At 45.8% G+C, this 16799-nt stretch overlaps 1 protein-coding gene across 1 annotated transcript; it reads right to left on the bottom strand.

Moving 5' to 3' along the window:
• Positions 1–13702: 13702 nt before the first annotated feature.
• On the bottom strand, positions 13703–15814 carry LOC311275345 (tripartite motif-containing protein 16-like). The gene has a single exon (XM_084383811.1). The coding sequence runs from the start codon at positions 15797–15799 to the stop codon at positions 14117–14119; it is 1683 nt and encodes a 560-aa protein (XP_084239937.1). The 5' UTR covers positions 15800–15814; the 3' UTR covers positions 13703–14116.
• Positions 15815–16799: the final 985 nt, after the last annotated feature.

Genomic DNA, 16799 nt, shown 5'->3' with positions numbered 1-16799 from the left:
TTTTTAAACGTTCGTCTTCTTTCCTTCTCCTTTTAATCGTCTTATTAGTTATTATATAACTTATTCTTCCATTTTGTTTTCTTTCCTTTCCTTTCCATGTCATCTCCTATCTTCTTTCATTTCTTTCCTTCCCTTTCCCTCTCACGCCTCTCCTTCCTTTCCTCTCCTTGACCTTCTTCTCCTTTCTTTCCTCTCCTTCCTTCCTTACGTCACTTTAATCAAAGCTATCACATGAAGTATGGTGCCTCTCATTTCCTCTGCCCGACCTGAGCCGAGCCCTCCGGCTTCAGCCGCTCTGAAACAAATGAAACGCAGACACAAACAGGTCGCTGGAAGTGAAACGTACCGCTGTTATTTGTAATCTGTTCTCTGTCATACGTGAGCTGGAGCATGTCGAGTGTGTTCACCTTCAGTCTCTACAGGACCGTCTGTGTGTGTGTGTGTGTGTGTGTGTGTGTGTGTGTGTGTGTGTGTTGTCATGAAATGCCACTTGTTATCCGGCTCTAATGGAAAACAACACTCAGCCTCACAAATCAGATGAAGTAACTGCATCAGACGCTCAGAGCGCTGCGGCGCTTGTGACCGACTCCGAGCAATTTGCTGCGATAATGAGTTTCAAAAGCTGCGAGATGGACTTTGTAGAGAGGAAAATGAAAGCAGGGAGGAGAGGCGGTGGAAGATGGAGGCAGTTATGGGACAGAAGCAGTGTTTTGTTTGCAGAGAGTCCTCCTCAGCTTCTCGCCTGCACTGTAATGAAGAGCTGTTTGGACTCTGACCTCAGGAGTTTGTTCAGGATCACATCATCAATACGTGTCTGAGCCTCGAGCTGAACACGAGGACAGACGAGTTCAGGCCACGGTCCAATCTGTGGATAATAATTGCTTTCACACTTTTCCTCTCTTCTTCTTCCTGGTTTAGTGGCGTGCACCCACCTGCACGGCGCTGCGATTCAACGTGATGTGAGACATGTTGGACGTCTGAATGACTGGTTACTGATGTCCTCCAGGGAGAAGAGGTCCATTTATCTCAGCCGCCTCCGTGAGAGCTGAAGTGTTGTAGCTCTCTTATAAAGGCTGTGCAAAGTGTTTGGTGTGCAGAGCGAGTGTGTGCTTGTTTTACACTGTTAACTTTCAGACCATCGCAGCGTTGAAAAGACAGTTCTGCATCATGAAGACGTTCGTGCGTTGTGAGTCCGACCCGTGTGGACGTGTGAGGAAGCTTTTCATCCTGAGAGGAAGACTTTTCTAATATTAACTGTCCTTTTCCGTCCGGCTTTTTTCTTCCCTCCTGTGCCCTTTAAAATTGATTCACCACAGTGTTTTTTAATTAGATGGATGCTGCAAAAGCTTCTTGGCCCGCATTATGTTTGGATCCTCGGAGGTACTGGAACAATATTAACTGGGCTGTGAGTAGAAGGCTCGCTGGAGACTGGAAGGAGAAATTAGGCTTGTGTTTAAAGGCTCTCGTGTTCCTTCAAGTGCAGAGCGACGGCAGCTCGTCGGCGGCAGCTCGTCGGTGGCAGCTCGTCGGTGGCCTGGCTCTGGGCAGCACAGAGCGTGTGCACTGATTGCGGCGCATGAAGCACGGAGGTAAAGATCTCGGCCACGACTGCAGTCGAGGCAGAAATCAATCTGCCTCTGGGTTGATTGTGCAAAGTGCAGTTCGTGTTCGTGGGAGGGAGGCAGTGTTCGTTTTTTTGGCCTTCGCCTCTCTGACTTGCTTTATTTCTCGAGGGGTGGCTGGGCAGCCATTTTAATCCCATCCAGAGAAATCGTGTGAGTCATTTTCACCTCAGAAATAATAACAGCTGCAATCACCTCCTGTTTCTGGGTGAACTGGCTGCTCCTCATCTCACCTGGTGCAGGATTTTCTCCCACCTGCTCACCTGTTTCCACTCTCCACTCTCCCTGCCAGTGTTGCTCTGATGTTTCATGCCATTGCCTTCGAGCCTTTTACCTGAACCCTGTTCTGCCCGTCTGACCCTCTGCCTCATTATTTGGCTGTTTTGGACCGCCTCTCTGGTTTTGACCCTTGCCTCCTGCCTCACGGTCCTTTGAGCCTTAAGAGCTAATTTTGTCCATCAGAAGTGCATCAGCTGCGTCTCTGTCGTCTGCAACTGGGTCCTACCGCTGTTTGATGATGAGGAAAACTTAGAAACACGATGATTCGACTCCTCAGTTGATTTATGGACGTTTATTTTCGGTGGACATGCATTATTATACTGGAAGTGTAATAGTGTGTTCACAACAAATGCAAAGCATAGTTTTGCCTCGCGTTTCTCACCTGACAAATGTTTATTCACCCAAAGAGTCAGTCAGCTCAGCCTCTGAGTGAAGTCAGCACTCAGCAGAGACTCTGGTTCTGGTTCTGGTTCTCTGTCTCCTCTCTGTAACGTTACGTTCATGAAGTAAAGTCCATTTCCCCTCCAGCTCCAGTCAGCACTCAACAGTACAGAACCTGGAGGTCACCTCCGGATCACTGCTGCAGTCAGGCCGATAAACAGGAGTGAAGATAAATCCACTTTTTACTCTCTGAGCTCTCCTCCCGTCGGATCAGAACAGGATCTGATGACTCCAGATGTTTATTCCTCACAACCTTTTCCCCAAAACTGAAACTGTCCTCAAACCCAGACAAAAGATAGTTAGTAGTCAGTGACGCAACATTTTAAAAGAAACTAACCTCACAACAAATAAAACAGCGTAGACAGCGATTTATAAAATATATATTTCTAAATTGCCCAGAAGAATAAACTACATTTGTGTCTTTGCATTGACTCGAGTGATCTCGCGACAAAAAAATTGCTTTGACACTGAATTATATCATGATGTGTTTCCTGTCTCGGAGGAGTGAGATTTTTTTTCGACCCCAATTCACCTTCAGTATCTTTTCCTTCATGTCAGGAAATCATATTGAGTCGTGAGCGTCTTGATCCTCTGGAGAACTTGAATATCTGCTTCAGTCCCACAGAAATCCCTCCGGTCGTTGTGGAGGTTTCTTCACAGACTCACAGAAAGACGCTGACGTCTCCAGAGCCGCGCTGCCAGCATGAAGAGGAAACTTTGACTGGCCTGCAGCTCGAAGACAGACTCTGATTTTCTTTTCTCTGTTTGGTTGCTGCAATATTGCTGCAATCGCGGCTCAACACAATGTTTCATAGAGTGCAGTAAAGCTCTGTGAGGTTTGAATACTTCGACTGATGATTCACAGACTTAAACACACAAACGCATCACACTCGTCTATTTCCAGCTGAATTACCAACATGACATGAAGCTGAGGTGGAGGAGGCTGTTTTTCACTGTAAGGAGGCGACAGGAAGTTTTATTTCGATGTTTCCGCTGCCGCAGTGTCCGTGAGACGTCACCGCGCTCCACACGGAGCCGGGCGGGCGACCACCGGGCCACCGGGTCCACCCGGGGCGCAGCTCGGCGCTAAAACAGGTGTTGGAGATTGTTACGGCCGTAGTGTTCACAGTTTACTTTGTTTTAAATTGTAAATGAATCTTTATAAATTGCTTCTACGTTCTACAACACAACCCCCAGCAAACGTTGGGAACGGCTGGTTTAATCTCCAACATGTTGCATATTTATAAGCTCCTCATATGTTTGTTAATGTGAAGCCTCACCCCTTGACTCCCCCGGGCGTCTCTGGCGTGTGCGTGCTGTTTTATTCAGTCGTCAACGTGACTTCATATCCCACAGGGAGCGTTCAGAGGCGTCAGGCCTGTGTGATGTTGTTGACTCGCTCAGATTGTGTTGACTGCTTCCTGCTGTGGTTGAGTAGCTACGCAGTTAAACTGTTTATTTATGTGTCCGTTTGAGGTGTTTAGTGTTTCAGAGTCAGCACGCAGCATTTTAGTGACCGGATGTACTCTGTCGTTCGCTGTCTGACTCATTCTGCCCCGGTACGATGACGCGGTTGGCGTTTATTCTCCGCAGAGCAGAGCAGAGATCCTCTTCTGAAACGCGCCGCGGCCGCTGGAAACACGAGTGTTGCCTATAACAGCCGCAGTCAGCTCCGGCAACCGTACCGCAGCCGTAAAGCGGCTGTGACAGCCTGCCGGAGCCGGGAGTTAGTCTTCTACAGTTTAATAAATGTAGAGGAGTAAAAAGAACAATATTTCCCTCTGAGATGAAGCAGAGTTGAAGTATAATGTAGCATAAAATGGAAATACTCATCAAAAAGATTGAGTTCTTCTACAGATCAGTCTGCTGTCTTGGCATGACAACAACATCCTCTGAACATCACAGAGGATTGATGAGCCCACACATCCGACCGTCTCCCCGGGCCGATCAGCAGTGTCACTGTAAACACACCAGGCAGCGACACCATCTGCAGCCGCCTCGCTCGGATCAAAACATCTCCAGCGTAATTGAGAAAGTGGCTCTGCTGCTTTTCACACACTCGCGCCTGCTGTGCTGTTGTTTCATCTCCTCCACGACAAAACTGCGGCCGCAACATGTGAAGGAGACACGGAGAGGATGTGTTTGTCATCCAGCTGCTCTCCGTCACAGAGCCGCGGGACAGAAAGCAAAAGGTCCACAGCAGCTCGCTGCCAGCTACCTGTTTGACTCTGTGCCCTCTGGAAAACCGCCTGAACGCATCAGCGAGGCACCAGCTGCTTCTGCAAAGGTCCAGTCCTGACGTCAGCCAGCCCGCCAGAACCAGCCATCCTCAACCCTGCAACCTGGCAACGCACACACACACACACACACACACACACACTCTGACATTTAATCTCTCAGCTGACAGTGTTTTTGCAGTCGGTAACAAACGTTTCTCGACACTGAGTTCACTTTTTTCAAAACTCTTTTTCACCGACTCGCAACCAAAACCAACACACACACATCAGGATCAGCTGAGGCTCAGGAGGCAGAGCGGCTCGTCCACTGATCACAGGGTCGATGGTCCTCCTCCCGTCCTCGTGTCAAAGTGACCTTGAGCACGACACCAACATGGCAGCTGCAGCCAGGTGTGTGTGGTACATATTCAGTCCAGATTGTTGCGGCCCAAAGTGGCTGATTGCAAAGCAGCTTCACTAATTAATCGCAGTGCATGTTGAAATGATCTGCTGTCGAAAGGTTTCTGTCATCGATGACATTCGTTTCTGTTCAACCACGACGTGCACGTTCTCACTCATCAGGCGCTCTGCTGTCAGTGTACATGTGCAGGACTCCACAGTCATGTTAGCATTTATAAATATGCAACTTCTTGCAAGATTTTCAAAACAAAGCTCACATATTATGACTCGTGGACTGAGGTGTCAACAGTCCTCACAGTCTGTCCTCCAGGAGAAGTTCAGATACTTGTGTAAAAACAGACTCTGGTAAAAGTAGAAGTACTGATTCAGCTTCTTTACTCCAGTAAAAGTAATCGAGTACAGGCTCTGACATGTACTCAGAGTATCAGAGTAAAAAGTCTCCCTCTGAAGGACATTTGTGGTCAAAGCTAACTGAAGCTCACGTCATATTAATATAATTCAAAGACTATTAAAGTTAAAGGTAGAGTCAGTAGGATTTGTCCCAGCTGTTCCTGAACGCACCACAAAGATAGTTGATAGTTGAGTCTCATTCCCAGGACGTCAAATAGCCACATGTTGGGTTGGTAAAGCGTCCCGAGCAGCAACAAAGAGAGAAAATAAGAAACTCTCTGCAGATACGAGACACTAACACGCCTTTTCTCCCCATTCAGCCTCCCTCTCTGTCTGTTCACGTCTTTTACGTCTTTGTCTCGTCTCGCTGCGTCTGCCGTGCGTGATGTGCTCTGATAGGTCGACATCAGTCTGTGATGTTGGGAAGGCGGCGTGCAGATGACGCCAAATAAAGGAGGAGAAAGTTCAGATGTTTGTGTTCAGATGTAGAGAGGGAAAGTCACAGAGATACTCAGGTACAGTACAGATACCTGAAACATGTACTGGAGTACAGTAATGAAGTATTTATATACAGATACTTCCCACGTCTGTACTTTGGGTTAAAATAACTGCGTTCAGTCACTTTAACTGCAGAACAAATTAATCTTGACTGGTCTCACTCTGTGTGGTCTATGATTGATGCAACAGGCAGGAAACTGTGATGATTAGTCAAATTTGCAGAGAAGTTGTGCTGATCAGATAAAATTGAGAAGGTCACATAATTCATGAGGGAAGGTTGAATTTGCAGTAATTGGCCATGAAGTATAAAATAATTCCAAGTGCACAAAATGAATTCAAAGTAAAATCCAGCATCGAGATATTAAACTATAAATGTTCACTATAACTGCGTGTGTGAGAGCTGCAGGCGTAACAACACGCTCAGCCTCGTCACCTCCTCGGTCCTCTCCTGTGTTTGATGTCTGATTCACGCCGACGATCTTCTGCAGGAACGTGCAGACATCCAACATTCACCGAGACGCAGCGAGACATCCCATCAGAAAGTTTCCACCTGCGGAGGAGCAGCGTTCCTCTGTGTGGTGGATGAAGGGAGAGTGAAGGTGGAAGGTAAAACAGTCGAGTCACATTTTGAAGTATCGCATTAGAAAAATGAGATTTAAACGTCAAGTAGCGAAAACTGTTGACCGACGAGCTGTTTCTGCTAGAAGAGAAGAAAAAGAGGAAGTTACTCACATGTTCAGTCTGATTTGTTTAATTCACACAAACAGAAATATAAAACACAGTAAGAGTTAACTGGAAATACTTCCTGTCAGAGGATGAATACACTGGTGGTCATCCTGGAAAGTCTTCCCTCCTCTGCTTCTTCATGTGTTCAGCTCAGTTGTTCACCGTCTCCAAGGTAATAAATGTTTCAACAAAGTGGATTTTCATCATAGTCGTCCTCAGCTGGTCCAGCAGAGACGATGTGACACGGAGGGTTGGTGAGAACCTTCAGCTGTCAGCCGGAGACGCAGATCAATGAGCCACAGAGACGAGAAACTCTTCAGTGAGGAGCCTCAAAAAAAGTTTTCTGCTTCTTCACTTTCCTGCAGAGATGAGAAGATTGATTCTCCTCTGACATCTGAATCATCTCTGAGGCTGGAGCCAGCAGGCGGTTAGCTTAGCTTAGCATTAAGACTGGAAACGTCTCGTCAAGAAACAGCTCAGCACAAATCATCACAGTGATCCTCCTGGCGTCACCGGCCATTGAAAAAGTAAACTTTAAAAACTAAATGTAATAATTATTAATCAATTATGTTCTTTAAAAACAAAAAGTTTTCATGTCGGCCGATAACGATCTTTCTGTGATCGGCCAGTCGGTCGCTGCTCTGGAGGTGCTGCTGGATTCAGTTATCACCTGTGCAGTGGCGGATTTAAGAAATTTGGGGCCCAAGGCAAAGGCCGGCATGGGGCCCTCTGAGGTGGGAAGACAACACACAAAACAACAGGTCAATTATACAGACACATACGTTTTAACAGAATACACATGTATTATGTGTTTTACCTGTTGTCCCTCTCTTCCTGTCCCTTTTTCACGTTGTCTCTCTCCCTCATTCTGAAAACAAACACACACAAAACACAGTATCAGGCTCTGACCCAGTGGTGAAGTGTCAGTATATTTACTCAAGTGCTGACGTAGACATTTTAGGATTTCATGCAACTTCAGTTTTGTCTGCTCCGCTGTATCTCAGAGGCAAATACTGCACTTTCTACTCCACTACTGTACATCATTTACGTTGCTGGTTACATATTTCAAACCCTTCCTGCCCAGTGAAAACCATGTACCCTCAAAATGATGATTTAATGCTAATATTTGTGAAAATGTGGGCTCTTTAAAGCAGAGATACTGTGTTTAAAGCTATTGAGAAGCTATTGAGCTGAAATGCTAATATTTACATGTAAAAATGTGTTAAAAATAATAAAAAATATTTAGAGATGTAAAATGTAAAAACAAGAGGTGTATCTCATGCAGCCAGTGTAGTTACATGATCCTAACATGATTTTGAGTGGATTGATCACATGACCTGGGAGCTATTGAGCTAACATGCTAATGCTAACATAATTAATGTGGGCAAATAAGTAATAACTGTATTAACCATAAGTGTATGAGGATTTTTATGGGGCCCTCAGGAACTTGAGGCCCTAGGCAACCGCCTAGTTTTGCCTAATGGTAAGTCCGCCCCTGCACCTGTGGACAGAACCGGGCTCGCTGTCTGCTCCAGTTTGAACACACCTGAAGGTTTTACTACCTGAATAAATGTTCAAGTGAACCATGAGTCAGTTTGATGTTGTCACATCTCTGTGCTTACGCTGTTAGGTTTAGTAAAACATCACGTTTAGGATTCAAATACCTGGTTCTGTCGACACAAACAGCTGAAACATCCAGTGGTTTCAGGCTCAAACAACATGACAGGATGGACTGAATGATAAGAGATTTGTGGCTCATCGTCGCTGCTTTGAACCTCACTCACCTTCTTTATATTATGTGCTGTGTGCTTTGCCAATTATGGATAATGATATGCAAATTATGCAGAGCTGCATAAAGACCTGCTGTCCATAATCCATAATATATAATGTTTGTGATGTGGGTGTCGAGGTGCCTGGCAGTGATGCTGCTGCTCTGTGACGAGCAGATGAAGTTAAAAGGAGCAGTTCAGTCACTGGGTGCAAAACCTTGACAGCACGCCGAGGCTCGTTTGTTAGCGCTTCTCAGAAATATCCGGCTTTGTCGCCACTAACATGTCTGAAAAATGTCCCAGCGTCTCGTTAACAACACCTGGTTTCAGTTCAGCAGCTACGGTGAAGTTTTCAGCTTTAAAATGGTGTCGATAAAGTCTTTTCACATGAAATCAGCAGAACGCTGCAACTCTGTTTTACTGTGAAGCTCCAGAAATGTTCTGTGGACTACGAGACTTCACCTGACTTTATATCATCAGGAGGAGACGATGGCTGAGCCTGACTTTATATCATCAGGAGGAGACGATGACTGAGCCTGACTTTATATCATCAGGAGGAGACGATGGCTGAGCCTGACTTTATATCATCAGGAGGAGACGATGACTGAGCCTGACTTTATATCATCAGGAGGAGACGATGGCTGAGCCTGACTTTATATCATCAGGAGGAGACGATGGCTGAGCCTGACTTCATATCATCAGGAGGAGGAGATGATTTTCAGGTGAACTGTTCCTTTAAAGGTATAGCTGGTAATCCTGTTCAGAAACACTTGTTATACTGGGTGAAATGGTCTTCCCACCCTGAGAGTAGTCCAACATAATGTGTTCAGAAGGAAGAAATAAATCAGCCCTCTGTGGCAGCTGCAGGCCTGTAAAGACTGACCAATCCCTGCCTCTCGGTCCGAGTTGAAAGAACCAATCAGATGCCTTCGTGTCTCGTCCTGCCCCCCCCCTCTGTCCCCCCTCCTCCCTGCGCACTCATCACGTGTCACGTGTTGCCGGATATATTCAGCACGCTGCAGATGGAGTTAGCAGGAGATCCACTCCAGGTCAGAAGGTGGCGGTAATGCACCTAACAGCTGTTTGCCACCAGCCATAAAACAGCAGAAGAAGAAGAGTTAGCACAGTTAGCAGGAGAACAGTGGCAGAGGAAATGCAGCTACAGTAGCTCCAGAAGTGATGCAGAGCTGCTGTCTTCCTGTTGGACAGGTAATTATTTGTTTTGCTTCGGGGGGATTTGTTATTTTCATGAAATATGTAACGTTAGCCAGCTTAGCTACTTGTGTAACTTGTATTAGCCCAATGCTAACGGCTCTCCTCTGCCCTGCTGACGGACTGTCTGATGGGGGCGGGGCTTTGGACGGAGCACTGGCGGGAGGGGGAGAAGGGGGCGGAGCTTAGACCAGGTGCCACTTTCAAATCTTGCTAGCTCTCCAACATTAGCAGCTACACCTTGAAGGGTAGTTCCTCGTCCTCAGTCTTTCCTCTTCATATATGAACTGTGTATAACTGAAGCTGTGGAGTCGGTGATGATGGCAGAGTCGCCTCGTTCTCAACACAGTTGAATGTTGAAGCGTTCGGTTCATATTAACAGCGTTAATGAGAGTAATCATGCAACATGGCTGCTAATGAACGATCACGCTCTGTAATTATGAGCCGTAATCCTCCGCCCACTCTGCTCACCTCAACTTTAATAATGCAGCACTTCATCCTGTTGAACATCTCTTCTCCTCTTCATCCTCCTCAGAGATGAACAGCAGCTCTGCCTCTGCATCACGTTACAAAACAAACGTGCTTCTCTGGACGTGGACGTCTTCATGAAGTCTGCAGTCATTATTAAGACGAACAGTGGTGTGAGGAAACTGTGGGTCAGTTTCTGAGTCGGCAGGCAGAGTGAAAGTTGTGTGACCATGCAGCTGAGGATGTTCAGACACACTGTAACTGCTGCATACTGACCCGTTTTGAGCTGGTTCTGGAGCCTTTGCAGTGGAAACGGACAACTGGATCTCAGCCGGCCTTCGTTCTCCCAGGAGATTTCATCTGACTCCCGCTGGCAGACGAACAGTGAAAACGAGGTTTGTAGGGAACCGATCGAAACCCTGCCGGGCTCGTTATTTACTCCTCACGTCGTGTCACTAAGTGTTTATCTCAGAATGACACGTTAAAGCAAAAATCCTCTCAGGTTCAAGTTGTAATCTATTTTCCTGCAACATAACGATACGATATACGTTTATATACGTTCCTCTGATGTGTAAAATCAACCAGGTCTTTGTGTCCTCACATCATCTCCACTGTTTCCAACGATGTTCAAACACTGTTTATTTTAAGCCTTGAAGGGCGACACGCCGCCGAACATCAGCTCTTTATTGAACTGCTCACAGAGTCGCTGTTCAACACGCTCCAGTGGTCGTATGATCCACGGTCCCGGGTCAACGCTGGTACACTGGGAACATTTAACGTTGATGCAGTTAAACCTGCAGGTCAGTTTAAGACCAACTGTAACTCTTGTCTGCCATTTATCTTCTATGCACCTCAGGTTTATTTGTGTTTTGTTCGTTTGCTGCAGTTTCTTATTATTTTCATTTTATTGGTCTTCTGTCATATTGCTTCTCATCTGTTATCATTTTAATGTTCCCATTCTGTTTCCTCGCTCTGTGATTATGTTCGTTGTTTCTGTTTGTTATCACATTTTTTCGACATCGTTGTTGTCGCCGCTGCTTCCAGCTGAGGGAAGACGGAGCGAGACTAAACTCACCGCCAGCAAAACTTCACAACTACCTTCTGTGAGTCACATCAGCTGGATTTCCAGCAGCAGTGCGGGCTGTTAAATGGTGTGTTTAATGTAAGTACACAACAAATGTTTCATATTATATCTTTAAATCTGTTTTCCAGCGCGTTGGCTTTATTATCCCCTGTAAGTCAATGTATTGGATCCTAACACAATTACACAACTCATTAAGTTTCACAAACATGCAGAGCGACAGCAGCTCTGTGCAGGCTGAAGATGAGTCAGTCAGGTCAGCTGAACCCGGCAGAGGTTTGGACACAGTGAATGTGTTCTGAGGCTGCGAGGTGCCGCCGACACCTCCGAGATCATTCAGCCCGTCGGTCCAAAGGTAGCTCACCGCCCGCAGACTTCAGAACTGACACCGGTCGGCACAGAGCCGCGTCACATCACATCCAGTTAAATCGAGTTTGTGTAGAAACGCACAGTCGAGGTGGTGGATTTGTGTTTAACTTTTTACGTTATGGATTTACCTTATCAACCATTTTATACATCATACATGTGTGTGTGTTGTCGATCCTCGCTTGTGAAGATAGAAATAAAACTGGAGGGACTTAGTGGGAGCCGAGCAGCACCAACAGCAGGAGGCCTTGGCGTGTGCGTCGACTCATCCCAGCTCATTGTGTGGCGCTAATTCTTCAGTGAAAGTGTTTTTCTTCAGGCCGGGTGCCGTGTGGTGGTGACACACTTCTTCTCTGGCCTCGAGTGCAGCTCATCTATTTATCTGCACAGTTATTGTGTGCTGAATATTGTTCTGTAGTGCGTCACCGACCTGCCGAGAGTCCAATGTGACTCCACGTTATTCATTAATCTGTTTTATTCCCTTTACGACTGCTGTTTACTTCAACAGGAGGACAAGGACTCTCCTATTTACTAAAACTGTGAATACAGTTTGGACGTTTGATTGCAGGTGACGCAGCATTAGAACCAGAACTCACTGAATTAATGTGTGATTTAAGTTAAACAGCTGGTCAGAGGGAGCAGCGTGTCCTGATAACAAAAAGTGAGTGTCCACGTGTGTCTTCACTGCGTCACCTGTCAAACAGATGCTGTCAGTAACATCTGTGAGTCATTACCTGTACAGGATGTTCTCAGCGGTGCGCCTCACGAATCAGCACGGACCCATTAGTCTAATAAAGTCTGATTACAGAACCTCGCTCGGCAACTGCAAAACTGAAATTCAGAGAAAAATGATTTCAGTCAGAAGCTTCGGCCGAATCAGCTGTGGACTGTTAATACTGAGTCACGTAGCGCGCACGATCGGTCTGATTTTATCTTTGTGTTGGAGCTGCAAGTTAAAGAAACATTGTCTGAACCCAAATCTACCAACCCAAACACACGCAGTGACTCACAGCACTTTCACTTCATGTGTAACTGCATTACATTACGTAACACTAAGATACGTAGTGTTACTCTGACTTGGTCGTCTGATCACAGACATGTCGGGTGCAGAAGTAGAAAGCTGACGACAGGAACTTGAACATTAATCTACGTCAACACAACGTCACACTTTGCAAAGTGTTGGACACAGACACAACTAATACAGTAACACAACACCAACACAACTCACTTGTGATGGAATAATAAAGTTAAAATGCAGTTTTTAAACGGAGGAAGGAAAGTGTTGACATCTTTCAGAGTAAATAAAAACGCCATATTTTAATTTCCCTGCATTGAAACAGTCATAAACTCATGTTTCCACCTGCAGTCAGCAGTGTTTCATGCTCACTTGTGCTCTGAGTAAAGCCTTCGTATTAAACGGCACACCATTTTAAACGGTCCCTGTGGGCACAGTGCACGACAGCTACGCCACAAATTAAAATGAGCGACATCTACATTAAAGCAGTTTACCATATTACACAAATCCTCGTAAGTATTGCTCTTTTAGATCAGTTTTGAGTGACGCGGTCACAAATGAGTGTCAGTAACGTCTCACTCTGCACAGAGAGGGACCTTCAGTGTTCGCCAGCGGGGCGAAGCTCTTATTCCACGAGGAGACGACTCTGAGATGATGTTTTTAACCAGCTGTTTAAAGACGTCCTGGAGGGACGGATGCTCTTTAGCTTTCATGGTCTTCAGTGTGGATGCAGAGGAAAGATGAGCAGACTAAGCGGCTGCACCGTGTCTTATAATGCTCACTTAAATTCAGTCATAAAAAGTAGGACGCAGTGATTTAATGTTTTGTGAACGTTTTCATGCACTTTCATTAAATCAGACTGAATTGATCAGAGCTGTGAGGAGCCCAGCAGGTGTCATAGAAGAACAAACTAATAAGGAAACAAACAAGAGCACTTACGCTCTGGAACTGATAATATGTGCACAAAGTACGAGACGCTTCCCATCAAATTATTTATTAGTAATAATTTGTGCTACAAAATCAATAATTGCTGCATTCAAAGTACTAATTTCTGCTCTCAAATGAATAATTAGTGCACACAAACTGCTGCCAAGTTACAGTGACCCTGAAGACTGAATGTGCCTCTTTATATAAACCCTGAATGAAGACGAGAAGAAAAGACTTTGTTCATGTTTGTTTATTCATGATTTAAAGCTTCAGTTTGTTCACACGTCCATCAGTAAAGTCTGTTAAACCACTCTTGTTCAATGATTTCATGAACAGATTGACTTCATCCACACAATCAGTGTGTTGGAGCAGAATCTCAGCTATGTACAAGCAAATAATGAAGCATCTCCTTATTGATTATGATCATGTAAACTGAAGTCATCATGAGCAGCGAGAGCCTCCGTGGCTGAACAGACACAGGAAGGAGCGCCGCCTGAAGAAAGTCCAACATTTACAGAACAACAAGAAGACGTCAAAGTACCGCCCATCATGTTTGATTGACAGGTGATCTGTGTGCAGTGAAGAAACGCCACAACAATCAGCTCTCAGCAACAATGATGGAAACACAACAAGTGTGAAGAAATGAAACACAGAATTTAACCCACTGACCCTGAAATGACTTCTGTCTATTTGAGTTCACAAAACTCAGCAGAGTCTCCAGAAGACCAAAAGCCAAACCAAAGTCCAGCATAGAGAGGCTGAGTGAATGTGGTCTGGACTCTGTGGAGGAGAGTGATGGTTTCAGAGACGCTGTAGAAGGACAGAATACCTGCACTGTGATCCAGGTACACTCCAACTCTGGAGGACCGAGGACCTGAGACGGGAGTTTCGACTTTGTTGTGATAAAAGTTATATCTGTCTGTGGAACAATTTAATGACCAAGATTTGTCATTGTCTCCAAATAAACATTCCTGTGACCTCCCTGCTCTGCTGATGTTCTTGTATGCGACTGCTACACCAACTCCTCCTCTTCCTCTCCTCTCCACCTCCCAGTAACAACGTCCAGTCAGACTCTCTCTACTCAGGACCTGACACCAGTAAGTGAATCTGTCTGGGTGTCTTGAATAAGACTGTTGTTGTCTCATTCTTGTTGCTTTTCTGTTCCTCTCAGATAATAACAGCCATGTGTTTGCTGTGTTTGGATCCAGTGTGATGTCACATGAATATCTTAAGAAGTCAGCTCTGGTCTTGTTCTCTGGTTGTGACAGTAAAACATCCACTTCAGTCTCTGTCAGTGAGATGTTTGTCCATGTCTCTCTCAGGACGTCCTGTAGTTTGTCTCTGACCTCTGACACAGCTGCTGTCACATCCTCAAAGTACTTCAGAGGACGGATGTTGATGCTGGATGAGTGTGTAGACTCACTGAGTGCTGACAGTGAGGGGTAGTTGTGTAGAAACTGGTTGTGATCCTCTGTGTGTGAGAGCTTCTTCAGCTCAGCGTCTTTCCTCTTCAGCTCAGTGATCTCCTGCTCCAGCTTCTCCTGAAGCTCTTTGACTCGACTCACTTCAGTTTCCTGCTGGGATCTGACCTGCTGCTTCACATCAGAGCGTCTTTTCTCCATGAGACGGATCAGCTGGGTGAAGATCTTCTCACTGTGCTCCACTGCTTTATCAGCAGAGCCATTGATGGCCTCCACCTCCTGTTGAAGCACCTTCACATCTTCCTCTCTGTCCTGGATTCTCTGCTGGATGTTTCGTCGACTCCCCTCCAGCTCTCTCTGCCTCTCAGTCCTCTCTGCTGCAGCTGACACTGTGTCGTGGCCTTTATGTTCATCCATGGAGCACAAAATACAGATACACTGCTGATCAGTACGGCAGAACATCTTCATCACCTCATCATGACGAGAGCAGATGTTCTCCTGGAGCTTCTTGGACGGCTCCACCAGCTTGTGTTTTTTAAATGTAGCTGATTCATAATGAGGCTGGAGGTGTTTCTCACAGTAAGAGGCCACACACTGCAGACAGGACTTGAGGGCTTTCAGTTTCCTCCCAGTGCAGAAATCACAGGCCACATCTTCAGGTCCAGCATAGCAGCGATCAGCAGGAGCAGCTTGGAGTCCAGTCTTCTTCAGCTCCTCCACTAAAGCTGCTAACATGGTGTTTTTCAGCAGCTCAGGCCTCGGTGTGAAGCTCTTCCTGCACTCAGGGCAGCTGTGGATCCTCCTCTCATCCTCTGTGTCCCAGTGACCTTTAATACAGTTCTTGCAGTAGCTGTGTCCACAGGGAGTAGTCACCGGATCCTTCAGTAGATCCAAACAGATCGGACAAGAGAAAGTCTCTCGGTCCAACTGAACTGCTCTCTGCGCCATTTCACCTCTCAGTGACAACGACCGTCTGAGTTTCACTTCCTGATATCTGAAACTAGTCTGAGCTCTGATCTGAACAGGGTGTGTTTGTGCAGTGAATGAGGACGTCAGCTCAGTTACACCCAACCACAAACTGTAGATCTGAAGGGGAGGGAACCAGGAAACATCCTGACAGAGTGGAGCTGCTGTGTGAGAGGAGGAAGAAGAGGGAGGGCTGATCGAGCTGCGACTCGATAAGTTCTGGCAACAAAAGCCAGAACTTGATCTTAGCCTAAACCTAATCAAGTCATTTTTGTGCCTGAACCTAACCACACCATAAACACAGCACCGTCACATCACAGAATCAAAAACTGAAGCTAAAGAAATGTAAAGTTTCAACACATCCTCATTCCAGCGAAAGAGTTGAGTCTTGTTACTAAATGAGAAGAAAAAATGGCTTTTTCACAAAGTCACATGCATCTAGTTTGCATTTCATTCAGTGTGAAATCATCAGACACAGTGCGTCGTGACTAAACTCACAGTTAAAACAGACATTAGCCCGTCAGTACCTTTAAAACAGAGTCTGTGCACATCTGACGCTCCAAACGGACACAGTATATGCGAGACAGCCATCATGCGTACCTGAACACGTCGTTAAAATCAAGTTTATCTTCGGCCTTAATCAATGTCTTCGATTAGTGGGTGAAAAAAAGTTGTAACCAGTTTCCATCGTCTTCTCACCGGTGACCACAGCCGGTTTTTTAAAAATCTTCTCAACCAAAAAATGTTCACTGGGGTCTAAAATCAGCAAAACATCTTCTTAGTTTGGATACATTCAGTTTTAAAATGCAGTGATCATCATTAACCTCTGGAGCGTGAGCACTGTGACAGTAAGTGGACGTTTAGTTAAGATGATGTCGCGCAGTAGAAATCATCTTTTAGAAACTCATTTCATGGAAGTCCAGCCATTTATCCTGAGATTCCTCATTATGGACCAAAGTGTTGCATCGTGGAAAGTCTGGCT

The sequence above is a fragment of the Pagrus pagrus genome, assembly GCF_965226575.1.
Source record: "Pagrus pagrus genome assembly, chromosome: 19".
In the NCBI taxonomy this organism is placed as follows: Eukaryota; Metazoa; Chordata; class Actinopteri; order Spariformes; family Sparidae; genus Pagrus; species Pagrus pagrus.
Note: the sequence above shows the minus strand (reverse complement) of the source record. Positions and strands in the feature narration are given on the sequence as shown.